Genomic DNA, 19,654 nt, shown 5'->3' with positions numbered 1-19,654 from the left:
TTCCTGTCAGCTGAACCCACCAGTGGCTGGCATGCCCCTTTCTCTCCCCTCCCATTCACTCCTCACTTGGCCTGAGAAGGGGAGGATGGAGGGTGGAGATTTGCTCCAAATTCCAGAGTGGGAGTGAAGCTTCATCTCTTGCTGGATCTCACAGGCGTTTCTTCCGGCCCTTGTTGGTGCTCCACCCACCTTGCTCTCTCAGGGAGACAAATGACTTCCTCTAAGCCCCAAGACACTGGCCCGGCTGTTTCTCTCCGCCACTGCTGTTGGCCCTTCCATGGCCTGCCCGTGCTCTTGCAGCAGTTAAATTTAGCTCACTTCACAATATGGGACATGGCATCCCTTTCCTTTCCAGGACACCATTATGACATGGAGCATCATCTGTAGCTGGCTCAGGTGAGTATCAGGGTAGAGAGCAGATTGGTCATCTTTCCAAATGACCAAGGTGCATCCAGCACTAAGAAAGACCGAAGAAGCATCCATGAGACCCAGATAGCATTGGAGAATAAGAATGAGAGAGAGAGAGAGAGAGAGAGAGAGAGAGAGAGAGAGAGACTGACAGAGAGAGATGAGAGTTGAGATGACATACAAAGAGAGAGATGACAGAGAGACAGAGAGGGGGAAAGATCAGAGAGGGGGAAAGATCAGAGAGGGGGAAAGATCAGAGAGAGGGAAAGAGGGGGGGAGAGAGATAAGAGAGGGACAAGAGAGAGGGGGGAGATGAGAAAGAGAAAGAGATGAGAGAGACAGAGAGGAGACAGAGAAAGGGAAGGGAAGAGATGAGAGAGAAAAGGGGAGAAAGAGGAAGAGAGATGAGAAAAGAGAGAAAGGGAGAGTGCCTGAAGGACCCCATCCTTCAATGGAGGTAATGGCAAATTTTATTTTCCTGGGCTCCAAGATCACCACAGATGGGGACTGTGGCCAATAAATTAAAAGATGCTTGCTCCTGGAAATGTATGACAAATGTAGACAGCATAATAAAAAGCAGAGACATCATCCTGTCAATAAAAGTGTGTATAGACAAGGTGCAACGTATGGCTGTGAAAGTTGGACCATAACAAAGGATGAGGCCTTTGAACTATGGTGCTGGAGAAGACTCCTACAAGTCTCTTGGACTGCAAAGCAATCAAACTGGTCAGTCCTAGAAGAGATCAACTGACTGCTCTTTAGAAGGCCAGATCCTGAAGATGAAATTCAAATACTTTGGCCACCAAATGAGAAGGACTCACTGGAGAAGAGCCTAATGCTGGGAAAGACTGAAAGACTGAAGAATGGCATGACAGAAAACGAGGTGGCTGTCACTGGAGCAGTCAGTGTGAGTTTAAATGGACTCTGGGGAATAGTAGAGAAGAGGAAGGCCTGCAGAAACATTGTCCGTAGGGTCATGATAGTTTGGACATAACTTCACAACTAACAACAATAGCTAATTGTGTGGATATGAATAAAAATATGTCACAGTAAAATGGCAACTTAAATGTGACTGGACAAGTAAACGTACATTATTTTTCCCATATTCACTGATTTCTTCTGTGTGTGATTCACTAGAAATCTTAATTCAACAAGAGATGGGCAGAAAACAGGTTCTCCTCAAATTATGACCACAATGGGTACTGGAATTTCCATCACTAAGCAAAGCAGTTTGTTAAGTGAATTACGCCCAATTCTATAATCTTTTTTTGCTGCAGTCCTTAAGTGAATAACTGTGGCTATTAAATGAATATGATTGTTAAATAAATTTGTCTTTCCCCCATTGACTTTGCTTATTGTATGCCGCCCCGAGTCTTCGGAGAGGGGCGGCATACAAATCTAATAAATTGAATTGAATTATTGGAAGCCAGGTGGAAAGTCATAATGGTGATCATGTAACCCCAGGATACTGCAACCATCATAAATATACGCCAATTGCCAAGCACGTGAATGTTTATCATGTGACCATGGAAATGAGGCAACAGTCAAAATTATGAGGACCGGTTGTCAGTCACTTGTTTCAATGTTGCCGTAACTTTGAATAGTCACTAAAAATATGGTTGTAAGTTGAGGACTACCTGTGTTAAACAATACTACCACTAATCAAATAGCATTTTTTAAAAAAAAAAAAATTAAAGCTCCTAATATAATCAGGAGTATTCACAAGATATATCTAAAAAGACTGCAGCTATGCAGTCTTGATTAAATATTTGGTCAAATCGCTGCCTGTTTTTTATGTGCATTGTGATCCACATAAAGAATGGGGAGTTTTAATCACCCCAACATGGCTGCTATCTTGATTGTTTTAATTAAACATTGCAGACAACATATAGTATGCCTTTGTCCTAGTATTAATACATATTAACAGACAGGCAGTGTTATCATTAATAATAATAGATTTAATTAAAAGTATGGGAAAGACTTTGTAACATGGTGGCTTTCAGTTGTGTCACACCATAAACTGCACTATATAACTGCATATGCAGGTGATTGTGATGGCAGTTGTCGTTCAACCCATTTGAAAGCCACCAGTTCAAAAAGATTGCTTAAGATTTTACATTTGTAAAATGTAGCCTGAAGTTATTTTTTATTTATCAGTATGGCCTTTTTAACTCCTACAATTGTGAAGGTCTGATTTAAATTATGGTCTTACAAAGGACATTTCTTTAACTTCTCTTCATTATTTGTTTGCTTGTTTGTTTGTTTAATTTATATGTCTCAGAGGGGCACCTAACTTTATATCAAGGACACCTAACTTCAGACTTGGGACCACATTCAGTTCCCACAAAGTCCTGGGAAATGTCTTGAGAGTTTTTCCAAAAGTTGCCAATGAACTGATCATAAATTGATACTTAGACAGATAGAGAGACAGACAGACAGACAGACAAATGAAAGCATTAATAACATAGGAATAAATTATGCTAATTGTATTTAATAGCTTTGATATTTTAAACTAATTGAAATCAAATTTATTTTTTGCTTTCGTCCCACCACTTGGAAAGTGCTAACACCAGTTTTTCTCCCCACTTTTCTAGATGCTTAGGATACAAGATTAATCCTACTGTTTTTGTTATTCCAAGAAGCCACTTCTTTCTCTCATCAACAATAAAAATACAACAATTACAAATAATTATCAATGTGGTATCCTTTTATGTCTGTTCTGTCGGGCTCTCTGGTAGACTCGTCCCAAAAATTCACAGGTACAAATTTCAGATACACACACGTTTGAAAATTCAAAACAATGTTCTTTATAATGAAAATTCACTTAAACTAAGCCCTCTTTTGGTATAGCAAAGAGCACTCATCTCCAAACAAACTGGTAATTTGTACAAGTCCCTTATCAGTTCTGTGATACTTAGCTTGCAGCTGTGAGGTAATTCACAGTCCTTCTTCTTTCACAAAGTGAAACACACTTTGCTCTGGTTTAGTTTCAAAATGGGGAAAAATCAGCACACAAAATGTCAAAGTCAGTAAAGCAGTCATGAAACACAACGATCAGATAATCCTCCACAATGGCCAAGACCACAGGCTGCTATTTATAGCAGCCTCACTAATCACCACAGCCCCACCCAACCACAGGTGGCCTCATTTTCTTTGATAATAATCTCAGTTGTTGTTGCCTATGCATCGCTCTCCGCATGCGTGGCTGTATCATTTACTCTTGTTCTGAATCCAAGGAGGAGCTAGATAATTGATCTCCTTCTGAGCTGTCTGTCACACTCTCCTCCTCCCTGTCACTCATGTCTTCTTGGTCAGAGGAGCCTTCATCAGCAGATTCCACCGGAGGCAAAACAGGCCTCCAGCATGTGGATGTCTCCCCCACATCTACAGTCCTTGGGGCAGGAGCTGGGCCAGAGCTAACCACAACATATGTCATATAGTTTATTGCCTTAGGTCAGAGGTAGGCAAAGTTGGCTCTCCTGATTTGTGGACTTCAACTCCAGAATTCCTGAGCCAATCATGCTAACTCAGGAATTCCAGGAATTGAAGTCCACATGTCATAGAAGAGCCAACTTTGCCTACCCCTGCCTTAGTTAGGTATTCATGAGCCTAAGGAAATAATTTGAGTGTTGTCTTATGATATACCGATACAGTAGTTAAAAATTTTGCACAAGGCCTAGATTGAAATCCACTCTCAGTCATGGGAATTCATTGGGTGTTTTTGAGCTAGCTTTCTTAGTTTAACCTCACAGGGTTGTTGTTGAAATAGATTGCATGAAGGATTGGTATATGTATCACTCTTAGCTCCTGGAAGAAAAGCACATAAATTTCATGAAAGAATATTTGGCTAGGTTGATCCAATAAAGTATGTTTTCTGAAGTTAAAAATGCTAATTACAGCATATAGTGCTATCCATTCCAGCAAAGTTTAAAAAAAAGAATTTATCTGTAACCTGTTTATTAAATGAAGGCAAGGGAAAACTGGACTAAGAATTGATTTGTCTGCACTATTCCTGGAATTTATTTATTTCTATTGGCAAAATAATTGAATAGTTGAAATTAGAATGTAGTTAAATATTAAAATGGCTGAAACAATCCAGGAGACTCAAAAGAGAGTAGTCCCTAAAAGAAAATACTCTAAACCAATCTGAAAGAATGGATAGGACTCCTTAATAAGACAATTGATTATATTATTGGCATTTCCCCATTATGCTTAGGAGAAGCAAATGAACATAAATTTGTACTGGCAATAGTAGGGATGAATAAAGAGAAGCAGAATTGCCTAAACTTGCAAGGCTATCAGCTACAAGACTGAAAGCAAAAGAAAACTAAACCAGACAGCACAATGCGATAAAATGAAAGCTGACCTAGCTCTATTACCCACCTGAAGGAAAAACAGTTGACATGGAAATATATATATATAAAAGGAATAGGAATGAAAATAGAACGATTTCAGAAACATAAAATGTATGTTTTGCACACATAAAGAACGAAGAAATGATAGATGCTATTTCTAATATATTGAACAGAAAGTGTTCCTGAAAATATGCAGGAGAACTGATTGAAGTTGCTATAAAGAAGATACTAAGGATCAGAAAGGATAGTTGATGGAATGTAAAAGGTTCTGGCTGTGGAAAAAAATGAACCATACAAAAAATGAAGCTAGAAGAGAGGATCTGTTATTCATTTTAAATTTTATCCTTTGCTTTTAGTCAACTAAAAATAATCAATCAAATAAAAAATAATAACCAAAACTGCTTTGGGGCAGCTAAGTAAAGTAACAAATGGTTGATTAAAACAGGGGAAAATTTGATAGGATTTTACAGTAGATGAAGCAGAATGAATAGAATTAAACATTCCAGCCTTGTTTTTAATTGTTATATTTTTTTAAAATAAGCCCTTTTTAAAACCAAGAGCTTTATAACAAGATAATTTTCTCAGACATAGTGATATTCAGATATAATACTGCCTACTTTTTTCTTTCAAGCTGTCTGATCTATCAGAAAGATGCTAAATTGTATTCATATTTGTACTTGGAATTATTTTGGATGAGTTAGAAAAATGCATCAGAGAAAAAAATGACCTTAAGGGATACTTTTGGTTAATATTAAGAATGTATACAGTTGCTAAGGAAAAATGGCTCTGAGTTTTGATTCTCCTGTAGCAGCATTTCAAGTTGTGCTTTGCTTCACTGAAACTTCAAACAAAACACTTCCTAGGGCAGTGTTTCTCAACATTAACAGCTGGAAGCTAAGTAAACTTCAATTCCCAGAATTCCTCATCCATAGTTTTCAGAGGATAAACTAGGTAGGTTTCTAACAGTCTTCAATGATGGCCACATTGTGTAAACCTATTGCCATGATTTTAAACCATTAAAATTCAGAATCTATTCTTCAGCTCCATCAAGTAAAATTTTTTAAGTGTCCTTTTTAATTAGGGAACTGGATCTCTGCTTCACTACATTTGTAGCTCAGTTCAGAAGTAAGACATGAAATACACAGACACATGTAACATACATGTGTTGCTTCTCCTTTGACAAAATAAATTGTGGGAGGTTACTATTGATATCTGTATTTTTATAGTTGCTTTACTTTTTGATTTTTTATAATTAGTTTTTATCTCCATTTACTGAAAAAGTAGAACAAAAACAATGTGAAGATATAGATAAGTAGACTAGTATATGGCCAATATAATTCAGTACATTTTAAGCCTGCTATTTGTCTTTCATTCTTTTTTTTCATTTAGGTAACATTGTATTTTGTTGATTATTCTTAAAGTTATCCTTAGAGAGTTCTTTCACTCTATAATAGTAGTAACCTTTTAGCACCTTCATCAATTTAAATAAATTTTATCTAACTTGTAACTTTGAAAAGGATGATATTAACTTTTTGTGACCAATAATGAAAATGGAAAGAATACACTTTACAAAGACACAGATTTGCTTCACAACTTTCCACTTCAATATCTATCTCCTGTGATAAATTCTTTCAGACACTGCTTTCTCCATTGATATAAAAAAAATCAACAAATAGGGGCTAGAGAAAAATTCACTTTGGAACTAATATTGTTCAACCTGGTGTTTGGATTACACTTTTCATAATTCTTAGCAACAAGACCAGGGTACCAAAAAGCCGAGTTAACTTTTAAAATTCAAATTTGTTTTAATAAAGTAGCAATTTTTAATAAGATGAACAAAATTATATATTGCTAAAATATGCACAATGAGCCTAAATTAAGAATGAAAAGATGAGAAACTGAGATTGACAGATTCAGTGTCAACTGGACTGCCACACTAAAAATTAGTCTTCAGAAGGGATTATATTTCCCATGCAGGGAAGAGACGCATGAAAAACGCATTATTGTTCTGTGATGCAACCTCTACTCCTTTTGATATATGTGTCACAATGTCAAAGCCATGTGCTACGTGTCACAATTATCTGATTTTGCTCTTTTATTAAATGGAATGGAATTTGCTGATGCATCTGCTTACAAGGTTGTTTGCAGTCATTTCACAACTGAGAAATGCAAAATGAGGTACTGTAGATTATTCAAATATACTGTACTTCTGTATCTGATATATAAGGCATGAAATATGTAGCACTAATGCTGAATTTAAGTAAAGCTTCTAATTTGTAGAGATACTTCTGAAAACAAGTGAAAGTTTGTTTCAGAACTGGCAAAATCAGTAATCTAATATTCAATACAAAATGTGTTTGAGAATTGCAATTTAAATGTCAGACATAATTAATGTTATTTTTAAATATGAGGTACTGTAGTTGACTGCTGTTTTTTTAAAAAATGTGCTGCCCACATGAGTTTCCCAATGAATGAGATAGCATTTTAGTATCTATTTCCTTTAATCAGCAGAAAAACAAATCATAACATTTCTGAATCACAGAATTTGGCATGAATTTCACAACTCGAAATACTGCGAGACTGCTGGAAAGTAATAAAAGATTCTGGAGAGAAAACAAAAATGAGTAAAGTGATAATCCTGGAATTGACTAAAATCTGTGGGAACAAAGAACTTAAAGCTGCTTTAAGACCAAATTTATTTCAGATACCTTAACTGAGTTGCTTTAGAAAATCTGTAAAAATCTTGAGTCAGAAATTTACCATCCAACCTCATACTGAATGTTGGTTTATACCATCTTATTTTTTGCTCTGTTTTTTGGGAAATTGACAAATTTATAGATAGGTATAAAATTCATTTTTTTAAATTTGAATGACTTGTATTTTACTTCTGTTTAAGATCTGCTAAATGGAATATAAGCTTATTGTTTTATTCCTGGATTTGATTTGATTTCAATGCTTTTCCACCTGCATTAAAAAAAAGGTCCGATTTTTGTTTGTCAAAGTCTAGATCATGATCTGATTCTAAATCACGCATGGATTTGTACAAACGATGAAACTGTATATCCAAAAATATATTCAGGAGGGTGAATAATCATGGCTAGTGTTTTTGTTGTTCTTGTTGAATACAACTAAATAGATAACTGAAAAACATCAAGATTGAAAAACTCACTGAAATTGAAGTTCCCAATCATTATTGAGACTCAACATATGGCTAAATCCATATATTAAGCTCTGCTTGAATAAATAAGTAAATTAAATAAATCATAATGTTATAAGTTTATGTACCACAGTAAGACAAATCCAACCAAATTTACCATCGTGAAATACACTGTGAGTTCAATCATTAACAAAAGTTATTCAATAAAGTTTTATTCCTTAATTTGGAAACCATACTGTCCAAGGGCCAAGTTGATTGGGAATTATAAGAGCTGCTGTCCAATGGATCTGACAAAGAACAGATTGGGAAGATGTAATTTATTTAAGCCGCTTTGTATCATGCACTTTTAGAATGCTTGTTGTGAATACTGTGATACTATATATGTCCTTAATAGGATTTATTTCCTGTCATTCAAAAGCAACTGGTTAATGAATATTGCCAAAAATTCTCAGCAAAAACATGTAAGAAGAGAATGAATCTTTTCTTAGTTATTACTTTCATACTTATTATATAAAGACAAATATTTCTATTAATTTGGTTGATAAAAATTGTTTAACACTTGCAATTAATATCACAATTTAGGAATTGCACTGGGAAAAACTGCATCTAGTTTCCAATGGAAGATTTAATGTGGCTGGGAATAGTTAAAATGTAGCTGTAACAGACCAAAAGTAAATACTCAACCTGTCTGTCAGATATAATTACATATGCATACATATAAATGTGTAGGGGATGATGAAAAACAAGAGTGTTTCACAAAAGTGTAAGTGCTCCCACATGTCCCTTTATTCTCTGTTAATTGCTGTGATTTGACTCTTTCACAGTCCGCCTCTCCCCCCACCCCGCTGGAAGCACTCACCATCTGGCTGGTTGGTCTGTTTTCTTGGTATCGTTCCCATTTAAGCCTTCCCAGTTTCTGTCTATTTTAAGTAAAACACTCATTAAGGACAGTCACAGCTGCCACACAGTGATATTTGAAAGGAAAATTTTGCCTTTGCTTAGGTGCCAAGATAATAAGAATAGCATGTTTATGTCTGATGATTCAGCTTCTCTTTTTCTTGGAATTCATCTACTTTCATCTGCATAGCATGGAAGATAAACAATCACAAATACCTGAGAGGTTTAGAGGAATGGCAGAAAGATGATTTTTTAAAAAAAATGGGGAACTACTTATATGTTATATAATATCTGATTCTTATTCAGTAAAAAATATTTTATCATGGAAATCTAGGAAATGCTTTGAGCATACTTAGTTATTTCTCCTTTTCTTTTTCTTAAAAGAATACCGTAACAACATGAGAATGGAACTTTCACTGTCACTTAAAAAGATAAAATGGCAGAATAGCATAGAAAAAGGCCTTATGTCAGAGAAAACTGAAATAGCTGTTATAATAACATTTATCCCAACTGATCAGCTGTGTATTGGAAACATGGGGGTTTTGCTTTCAAAATTCCCAGTAATTACAGTAATGCATTGTTTGGGAAACTATGCAACATTAAGTGAATGCATATAGTCATATACTGTATTTCAGTAAGTTAATTTATGTTGTTGGAAGTCCTCATATTCTGGTACTATACCATTTTATAGCTAATAGCATTTATTTCACATATTATTGCATTATATTTAGTGATGTACTATTTTTCTCTTCCAAACTCAAATTACATATTTAGGAAGCTACTGCATATTGTATTCCCAAACAGCCCATCATAAATAATTTATTTGTTTTGCTGTATTTCTATACCACCTGAATTAAGGTCATGTGACTACAACCATTTGCCTCTCTAGAGAACAGTAAATGGACCACAATTTAAGTGTAACCTAATTAATAATATCTCACAACTGTTCTGTGCTTTGAAAGTTTAATGGCACCATAGGGGTATGATTAAATATAATGGCATTTGCATTAATATTTTACATGAAACCAAAGTAGGGGAAAGGCCCAAAGGCAAATAATGCAACTTGTAAATCAAAGTGGTTATATTGGTAAAGACCAAGGCATAGGTTTGCAGGTTAAAAATACTTCATACATTCTAAATGCAATTCTCAATAGAAATTGCCAAGTATATTTTCAACCTGATTTCAGAATGTTGAACTTCTTTGAAAAGGGCAATTTCCCCTTAAAGGTTTTGTTAGGCAATATGAATTTTCAGAAAGGTTTAGTTTAGAGATACGGTATACTTTATTGGTCACAAGCACATACTAAGCTTCTTCAAAGTATTTCTCTTCCTATCTCTTTCTACTGAACCCATAAGTTATTTTTTTTATGCTGGGCTAAGTTTTGTGACTGAACTGTTATACCTGTAGTAAAATGTGTTGATGAATAATAGAGAATGTGCACATTGTTGCTTACCTGGAGATATGTCATTTTTGTACTAAGAGCTTCTAAATATTTTTTTCAGATCATTTAAATCAGTATAGACTTCATTTTTGATAGAGGATATTTGATAAGTTAAAATAAACAAGGAAGAAGCCTGGAAATTAAATCCATTCATTAACTGGCTATGTTTTAGCACCGTACCTATTTTCTAAACATTGTTCTAATTATAATACAGTTTTTATGTACTGGCCTCCAATGAGGCCAGATTCCAAAAAGCAATGACTCCTTAGATGACATTATTTACATACCATTTATATTCCATCTTTTTTGTAATAACTAATCAATTTGTTGACAGAAATAAACAATGTCAATATGTTACAAGTTGTATAGCTATACTATTAGCTGTATTGCAGCTTGCCAGCTTATGCAGCTTGCTAATCTGAATTCTATCCTTTGCTACATTCAAGTCTCCTTTGCAACTGAAACTACTTTAAGAATAAAGCAAGTTGCCAATTTACTCTGACACCTGTCATAAATTCTAACACTCCTAGATCATAAAGAGGTAGTATATAATTGTGTTAGCCCCACTTCATTAAAAATGAACTATTTTTTGACTTACATAGTTTAATTTATATGCATGAATATTTTCTTTGTGCAACTGCTTAGAACAGTCATACAGGTAGTTTTCAACTTACAAACCTTTTAACAACCATTCAAAGTTATGGCAGACCTCCAAAAGCTGCATATGCCCTGATTTTGAAGTTATGAGGTCCGCGCCATCCCGTGGTGACATGACTGCATTTTGACAATCAGCTCACATTTATGGCCGTTTGCAGAGTCCCACATAGAACTGATTGTTGACATTTTACACCACTTGCTGGTGTTTGCTTCCAGTTTCTGACAAAAGCCACCCATTGAATAAGACAGATTCACTTAATGGCCACAGCATTTGTTTACACATCACTTAACCAACTAACAACAATTCTACAATTTGGATAAAAGTATACAGTAATAGGTTTTTAGAGTGGCTTGGATCAGCAATCTTTAACCTTTAGGGTTTGGTGGCCTGGTGAGGAGGGGAGCGGGGAATAGACCCACACAAGCCATGGGCCAGAATGCACATGCCTGTTGTACACTGTACGCTGGCCCGCCACTCATGCAAGTCAAGCGGTGCATGTGCACACCAGCCTGCTACTTGCATTAGTCGAGCTGTATGCATGCTGTCCTCCCCTCACGCAAGTCAAGTTACATGTGTGCGTGTGCTCTGACCCATTGCTCATGCAGCCCAGTTCTGAATGGGCCATGGCTTGGTATTGGGCTGCCGCACAGGGATTAGGATTCTCCTTTCACCTAATTTCAGTTTGTCCTTCTTCCTAAATTAATTTTGTACGAAGCTTATGTTTACTGTTATCTCAGAACATTACAGTGTTTTGTAATGAAAACATTTTTCTGTGAGAACTAGCATCTTAAATTAGAAAATAATAAACGCAGAAGCATGTAATATACTCATGTACCAAGATGCAGAGGAAAGGAAAGTTTTGTTAGCTCCTTTGTGCCTTCCTTTCTTTGTAATTTCCTTTCTTCATCCATTTCCCATTTTTCAACATGAAAAAAATAAAGAAAAAACATTATCCATCCTTATCACAATAACTCTGAAGTTCAACCCTAATGTAGAATAGAATTCTTCCAAATTATAGGTCATTCAAAATAAAAAAAATGTTAGTGGGTACTGACTATTTCTCCTGCTTGGTTCCTATAAACCAGGGTGGACAATTAGTTTCCCCCAAAAGCCACATGAGTAATTGGACTTGTTGTGGAAGGCCACTATCACCCCATCACCACCACTACTGGTCAGACAAGGACAATCAAAAGGCCGGATGTGGTCCATGAGCTGTAAAATGCCAGGTCTGCTGTAAACAATGGGAATAAATAGACAAACCAAAGAATCTTTGTGGTTGCATTTTTCCCCTCATCTACCAATCATCCATTTATTTATTTACTGAGGTTTTTTAAAGTTGTTCGATTCCAGAATCACTTTTTTGAGATGAGCATCCATATAAATTGACTTTTCCTCCAAAACATGGAGGAAAAAAAGTTTAGAAAAACTAAAGGAAGTGGTGGTGTGGAATGGGGAGAAGCATCTATATCACCTAGGGCAGAGTTCCCCAACTTTTCTGAGATGGCGGCCTGGAGTGGGAGAAGGGGGAAAAGAGGGAGTGATTTTTGGGGAGGCAGTCACATACACATGTAAACACGTAAGCACATGTTGTTTGCACAAGTGGGGCTGGGGCTGAAAGTACTCACGCATATCACCCAGTCACTCACGCAGTCCAGTTGTGAATGACATGGATCGGTAGTGGGCCGCAGTCCAGATTGAAGACCCCTGACCTATGGGTTTTCCATGAGTTCCTTATTTTTGCATCTTGAGTTCCATTAACAGGCCTATTCCATGTGAATACAACAGTTTTTAGCAAAATACATTTCTGAAATACCAAATAGGAATACATAATATATTAAGATACAGACTCAAATCAAATAATTTTGAAAACAACTACAATGCTATAATGCAACGTATCCCTTTTGCATTAGAGAATGAGATACAAAGGATACCTTGGCTTTAGCTCTAGTGCCTGGAATGCTGCAATTTCTGCCAACTTTATCCATGCACACTTTGGGGAGGGTCACAGTATATTATTTGGTTGATTTATTGTTACTGTTTTTATATTTTTTATTTTATGGCTGCTCTTAGTTTTAACATGCAGTAACCTGCCCAAAATCCTTTGAATTGGGCAGGATATCAACACTGAAAAATGAGTAAATATGTCCATAACACACGGACAGATGTTTCTGCACCCAGTTACAGCCAAGTTGCCTTTGACATAAGAGTCACCTGCACAGAGAGGTTTATGTCTGAAACCTTGGTGGTGCAGTGGTTAGAGTGCAGTACTGCAAGCTACTGGCTGCCAGCAGTTTGGCAGATCGAATCTCAGTAGGCACAAGGTTGACTCAGCCTTCCATCCTTCCAAGGTCGGTAAATGAGGACCCAGATTGTTGGGGTAATATGGTTACTCTCTGCTTAAATAGAGCTGTACAGCATTGTGAAGCGGTATATAAGTCTAAATGCTATTTCCATTATGCTATAAATACATAAAGGCCTGCTTTTGTTGACCTTGATGACATCGTACTGGGGTTACATCCAAGAAACTTGGGCTGAAAGGACCAAAGCTAGCAATAATCTTATTTGTAAATTGCAGCAAACAAAAAAAACATTAACCCACAACCTTGAGGGATGTTATCACATTTAACTAGCTTGAATTCTATGAATCAGAGGCAAAAACCATTACCACATCCACCAATTCATCTTTATCAGTGTTTCTCAACCTTGGCAACTTTCAAGGCATGTGGACCTCAAGTTGCCAAAGTTAAGAAAGACATCTATACCAGGATACCCATGGGGGGGGGGGAGATATCCTTTTTCTTTGCCTCACTTTAACTACAAAGTCAAATGTGACAGTCCCATTAAAGAAAAAATCAGACCCCTTTAAAATGCGGCAGAGATTTTCATGGGCGAGAAACCTTTTTGCACCCCTCAGAAATAGTAATACCACTTACACTTATGTACAGCTGCACAGTACTTTACTCCCTAAGAGGTTTGTGGAGTCAGCATATTGCCCCCCAATCTGGCTCCTCATTTTAACCCACCTCGGAAGGCTGGGGGGGCTGAGTCGCCCTTGAGCCTGGTGAGGTTCGAACTACCAAATTGCAGGCAGCCAAGAAAGCCTTTATAAACCCACGAACTCTTAAACCTGTCTCCGCAATCCGATTACACTGGCAGACTGCGCTGCTTCCTCTGCACTACTATTTTCCGAGCTCTGACCGCCGGGAAGCGAGGCACTCCCTGATCGCGTCTTTCTTTTCCCAACCGGGTCACGGGCGCCTCTTGCCCGCTCCGAAAGCCCAGCTTGGGCCGACAACTGCCCCGAAGAAGTTCTTTCCGCGCTTTTTCCTCAGGGCAAACAGTGGCGGCCAAAAGGACGCGCATGCGCCGTGGAGAAAGTCGGAGGGGTGTGTGTGTGTATGTGTGGAGGAACGGCAAGTGGGAAGACTAGGGGCGCTGCCGCCTCAAACAGCAGCCCACTTGAGTCCAAGCAGGGAGGATGGTTGACGGAGAGCCGCCGCCGCCGCCTTCGGTGCCAGAGGCGGAATGTCACGCCCCCCTACCTCAGGAACTGACTTGAGACCTTGCCTACCGGGCGGCTCTCCCATTGTTCCCATTCCGCGCCTCTGCCAGCACAGGTCCACCGATTCCCTCCCTTCCCTGCTGAGAGGCGAAGGCGGAGAACAGCGCTTGCTCTCTCTCTCTCTCCCCGTGTGCCTCTCGGCCGCCTCCTCCCGGCCGCGGGCTGTCCCATTCAAGGCGGGGAAGGGGTGGGAGGAGCCGGAGCAGCATGATGGCGGCGGCCGAGGCTAGCGGCGAAGAGGGCAGCTCGGGAGCGGCCGGAGAAGCGGGGGGACACTGCCCGCCCGCCAACGCAGCCCCCCGCAGCGGGAGCACCAAGACCGCGGCGGCGGTTCTTCTAGGAGGCTCCGGCCTGAACGCTTCTCCCGCCTCGGGCGCGCTCGCGGTGGGCTCCAGGCCTGCCCCTGCGGCGGAGATGTCCAAGGGGCCGCTAGCCGCGACGCTACCGTTTTCCGAGAGCGGCGGCGGCGGCACTGGCCCCGCCGTCAATGCTGCCGGTAGCTTCCCTCCTCTGCCGCCGCCTCCGCAGCCGCCGCTTCCGGCCGGGGGACTCAGCACCGTGGATGAAGGCGACTCTCTCGACGGGCCCGAGTACGAAGAAGAGGAGGTGGCCATCCCGCTGAACGCGCCCCCCACGAACCAGTGAGTATGCCCCACATCCCCCCCACCGACCTCATCCAAGACTAAGGATTCCGAACGAGGATCCTTCCCCAAAGTCTCGGTTTCTAGCACCGCACCCGGTGGAAATGTGTTGTGTGTGTCAAAACTCCCAGCAAGTCCTGAAAGTTTCTTTTGCGCCTCCTCTTTCTCTCCCCGCATCCCGTTGGAAGCTGCTTAGTCAACTGCCTGCTTGCCTGGAAAAACTGAAAACCTGACAATTAAGTCTTTCCCCTCCGTCCCTTCGCTTGAAAATTAATAAAAATATGACATTTTTCCTTCGCTTTTTGCCTCAAAGCTTCCCGAAGTGGGCGTTTCCCGAAAGCTTTTACAGCCCTCAGTATTTTCGTTTAAGGGAATCCATGACTGAAACCAAAAATACTATATGAGACTTGCTTATCTTTTTAACTATAGCATTTTCTGCATATAAAGGTTTGCTGTGCTGCCATGGTGTAACACAACACTTTTGTATGCCAAGCTTTTCTTGTAAGATACAAAATCCAGCAGATGTGGTTGGTAAATCCACAGTAACTGAATTTAAACATGCCTGGGATAAACATATATCCATCCTAAGATAAAATACAGGAAATAGTATAAGGGTAGACTAGATGGACCATGAGGTCTTTTTCTGCCCTCAATCTTCTATGTTTCTATGTTTCTAAAATAGCAAAAATGGTAGTAACATCTCTCTGAAATATCTAATATAAATAAATACAGAATATCACTCTTTGCACCTGATAAACTTGTCTCTGACATTAAAAGTGTCACTGTTGAGTTTAGACAGAAAATGTTTTTTTTTTAAAAAAATAGATATTTTCTAATGAATGAAAGAAATAATGGTATACATTCTCTTAATGGATTAACTTTGAAAGTGGCAGAGATGTTGATCCTGACATCAGAACAGGTTCAAGTGGGGACTGAGAAGCTTTAGGTACTTAAAACTGCAAAGCTTTAAACCAGCTTTCTGCTGTGTGTATAAAAAACAATGGGAAGTAGTTTAGCTTTTCCAATGGGGCAAAATATGCTTCATCTCATCCATTGCAGCTACTGCATAATCCAGTGGCTTTTTATTTCTAAAGAGTTGTCCTTTTATGAGCAGGATATTGCACAAAATTAGATAAAATAATTTATTTATTAGCAATTGAATTTATTGAAGTGGCACATAGTTGCTCTATAGCCTCATTTGCTAAAATGATTTTTGAACCCTGAATACTATTTCTATGGTAAAAACTATTGTAACATAAAACAGATGTTTTATTTAGGATGATCATAACTAATGCCATAATAAACCTAGAATAGATGCAAAAGTAAAATGATTTAGCGCCATTCTGGAAGATATGGATATATCCAATCTGTGCTCCTTTCCTAAAAAGAGACAAATGTATTGGTGACAAATTATAACTATTTTGAATCCATGTATTGTCAGTTTCCAGTAGTAGCCTTATAATCATTTTTATAAAAATACTATTCCTAAAAAGATTTATCCTTGAAAAATAAAGGACAAATCTTCTGCATCCAAATACTTCAAGAGAAGCATTTACATTATGTTACATTAAGTTTATATTATGCATATGATATGAATTTACAAAAATGAGATATTTTCTGACATTTGAACAGTGTCATTGCTAATTCGCTGAAAATAGATTAAATGGACATTTAGGGATAATGCCTTTATCTTTTATTGATTTAAGACAGTCATTTTGATTGTTGAGAGTTGGGTGGCTTCCATGAATTATTGAATCAATCCGCATGGAAGTTTAAGAAATTATTATTAATAGATAATCTGTGTACCCAACTACTCCCTTAGATGAAAAGTTAACTTTATGCTATTTTGTATACCACCACAGTGTCAAGTTTGGTGAGGGGTAACTATATAAATTCATTGATAATTTAAAAAAAAAAAAATTAAATGTGTGCAGCTGCTTTATTAACAGGATAGCTATAAAAGTGTTAAGTTAATATATCTGGAGCTGTTAGATACAGTTGCAGTAAAGGTGAGCAGTATTTTGATCTGAAAAAGGTGTACAGGTGTTCATTAAAGGAAAAGTTCCTTTTTCTGGACTTGCATGTTACTTGGGTTAGCATAGGAAAGTACCTTTTAACAGTTAGGGGGTGGCAATAGGATATGTAACCACTGCTTTTTAATTTCCTTAATCGATGCCTCTTTTTCTAAATTAAGGGAAAGAGGAGCTGCCAGTAGGAATAGAAAGTGTCCATACTAGATCCAGATACTGTACACCTGCAGATCTTTACTTCTTTGCAGCCATTGTGGGACGTCTGCTCACAGAGTCTTTCTGCACTATTGTTGACAAGTCTGGTACTGTGATATGGAGGATTGGGAAATTGAAAATTCATACGTTGCCTAGACAAATCCCTAAAATATTCTAACCCTGGAAATTGCATGCTAATGAAAAAGGGGGAAATTGTGTGTCTCTTCCATCGCCACCACCCAGTTGGTGTCAGTTGCAATAGATACTTTTCCCTCTGTTTCCATTGCATATGCGGCTATACAGGTAGTCTTTGACTTACAATCATTCACCGTTCAAAATTACAACATCATTGAAAAAAGTGACATGACCGTTTCTCATATTTATGACCACTGCAGCATCCCCATGGACATGTGATCAAAATTCAGATGCTTGGCAAAACGGATTCATATTTATGACCTTTGTAGTGTCCTGGGATCATGTGATCACTTTTTTTGTGACCTTCTAACAAGCAAAGTCAATGGGGAAGCCAGATTAACTTTAAAAAATAAGCTAGTAATTTAAGGACTGCAGTGATTCAATTAACAACTCTGGCAAGAAAGGTTGTAAAATGGGATAAAGCTCACTTAACAAATGTCTCATTTAGCAACATAAATTTTGGACTCAGTTGTGGTTGTAAGGAAGGATTGCCTGTACAGTATACTTGCATATACAAACTCAGAAGGCCTTGACTTTTACGTCAATATAGAATCACTATAAAATTATTAAACTGTTTGCTAAGTTTTATTAACTATTGTAGTTACTGTGTAATCTGAAAAATACATTTGAAGTAAAATTTTGAAAAGAGCTATTTTATATATCAGCTTCAATGACATACTGTTCTATGTAAACTTTTTCTATATTTTATTGCTTGCTTAAGTATAAAACGGTAAGACATAAATATCCCATAAAAAGACCGGAAATTAATAGAATATTGAAATTAATATGAACATGAAAACAATAAATGAATATCACCCACCATCTTTTTAAACTGAAAACTTTTATAAAAATTATTAAATCATCTATGAAATTAAATGCAAATGTTTTTTGTTTTTTCTTATCTTTTTGATAAGTAGAGTTGTAGGTGAAATTAATTTAATATTTATTTTTAAAAGGGAAAATTAGTAATTATGAACACCATTATATAAAAAAAGATTCCCACTAGAAAATTTTAATTGAACTTGTCTTGAAATTTAATAAAAAGTTACATTTTGCATATCACTTTAAAACGTGGATGCCAAGCACCCAAATTTTAAATAAAATGACCACAGAGATGCTATTATAGTTGTGAGTGTGAAAAACAGTAATGAGTTGAACTTTGAAGAATCACTAAATGATTGGTTGTAAGTCAAAGACTACCTGTATCTGTATCATAATGTAAGCATGACAAAAAAAAATTAATTTCCACACAATTATAAATACTGTATCAAAACTAAACTTGAGATTCATACCCTTCCCTATAGTTCCCAAACATCACCAAGTCAAGCTTTCACAAAATAGCAACTAAGGCCACTGATAAAATTACCATAGTTATCAAATAATACAAACCAGAGAGTATACAATACAGTGGTACTACTACCTAAGAACGCCTATACTTAAGAACTTTTCTAGATAAGAACCAGGTATTTTAAAAAAAATTGCCTCTTCTTAAGAACCATTTTCTTAAGAACCCAAGCCCGTAAAAATTTCCAAGGAAATTTCAGAGCAGGATGAAGGCCTGGCCAGTTTCCTGCCATTCCCCCTGGGTTTCTCTTACTGGCGCAGTTTATGGGAGGCAGTCTCGCGCCGGCTGTATGGGTAGCGTGTGCCACTCCTCGCTGCCTCAGAGTCCCTCTTTTTTTTTTTAAGACTTAAAGTTTTGGATATTTTTGATTCCCCTCACCTCACCTTCTTCCTTCCGCAGTGACTGTCCTCCTCTTCTTTATTCTCCTTCCCCCCAAATTCCGAGCTGTTATTTCTTTCCTAATGGATTTGCATGGATTATTTGCTTTTACATTGATTCCTATGGGAAAAATTGCTTCTACTTACAAACTTTTCTACTTAAGAACCTGGTCATGGAATGATTTAAGTTTTTAAGTAAAGGTACCACTGTATATATAAGTGTCTGCTGAATTCACATCTTCAATCACAGCACACCTTTCTCCTTAGCCTGATGGAATAACCGCATCTTAACTGTTGTCTGCAAATATGAGAAAAAGACTGTATCTCCGTAAGAAATGTAACAGTGACCAAAATACCTGGTTACTTGGACTGTTGCATTTTGTACTAACTAT

The 19,654-nt window shown here is 37.7% G+C and overlaps 1 protein-coding gene across 1 annotated transcript in view; it reads left to right on the top strand.

The window, feature by feature from the left end:
- Nucleotides 1-14,641: 14,641 nt before the first annotated feature.
- RASA1 (RAS p21 protein activator 1) overlaps nt 14,642-19,654 on the top strand; it is a 55,428-nt gene continuing 50,415 nt past the window's right edge. Inside the window, exon 1 of the mRNA XM_070743062.1 lies at nt 14,642-15,120. Coding sequence (XP_070599163.1) covers nt 14,687-15,120 — 434 coding nt within the window. The 5' untranslated portion in view covers nt 14,642-14,686. The remainder of the gene's footprint in view (nt 15,121-19,654) is intronic.

Source organism: Erythrolamprus reginae, chromosome 2 (genome assembly GCF_031021105.1).
Source record: "Erythrolamprus reginae isolate rEryReg1 chromosome 2, rEryReg1.hap1, whole genome shotgun sequence".
NCBI lineage: Eukaryota > Metazoa > Chordata > Lepidosauria > Squamata > Dipsadidae > Erythrolamprus > Erythrolamprus reginae.
The sequence above is the reverse complement of the archived record's forward strand: the minus strand, read 5'-3'. Positions and strand labels throughout refer to the sequence as shown.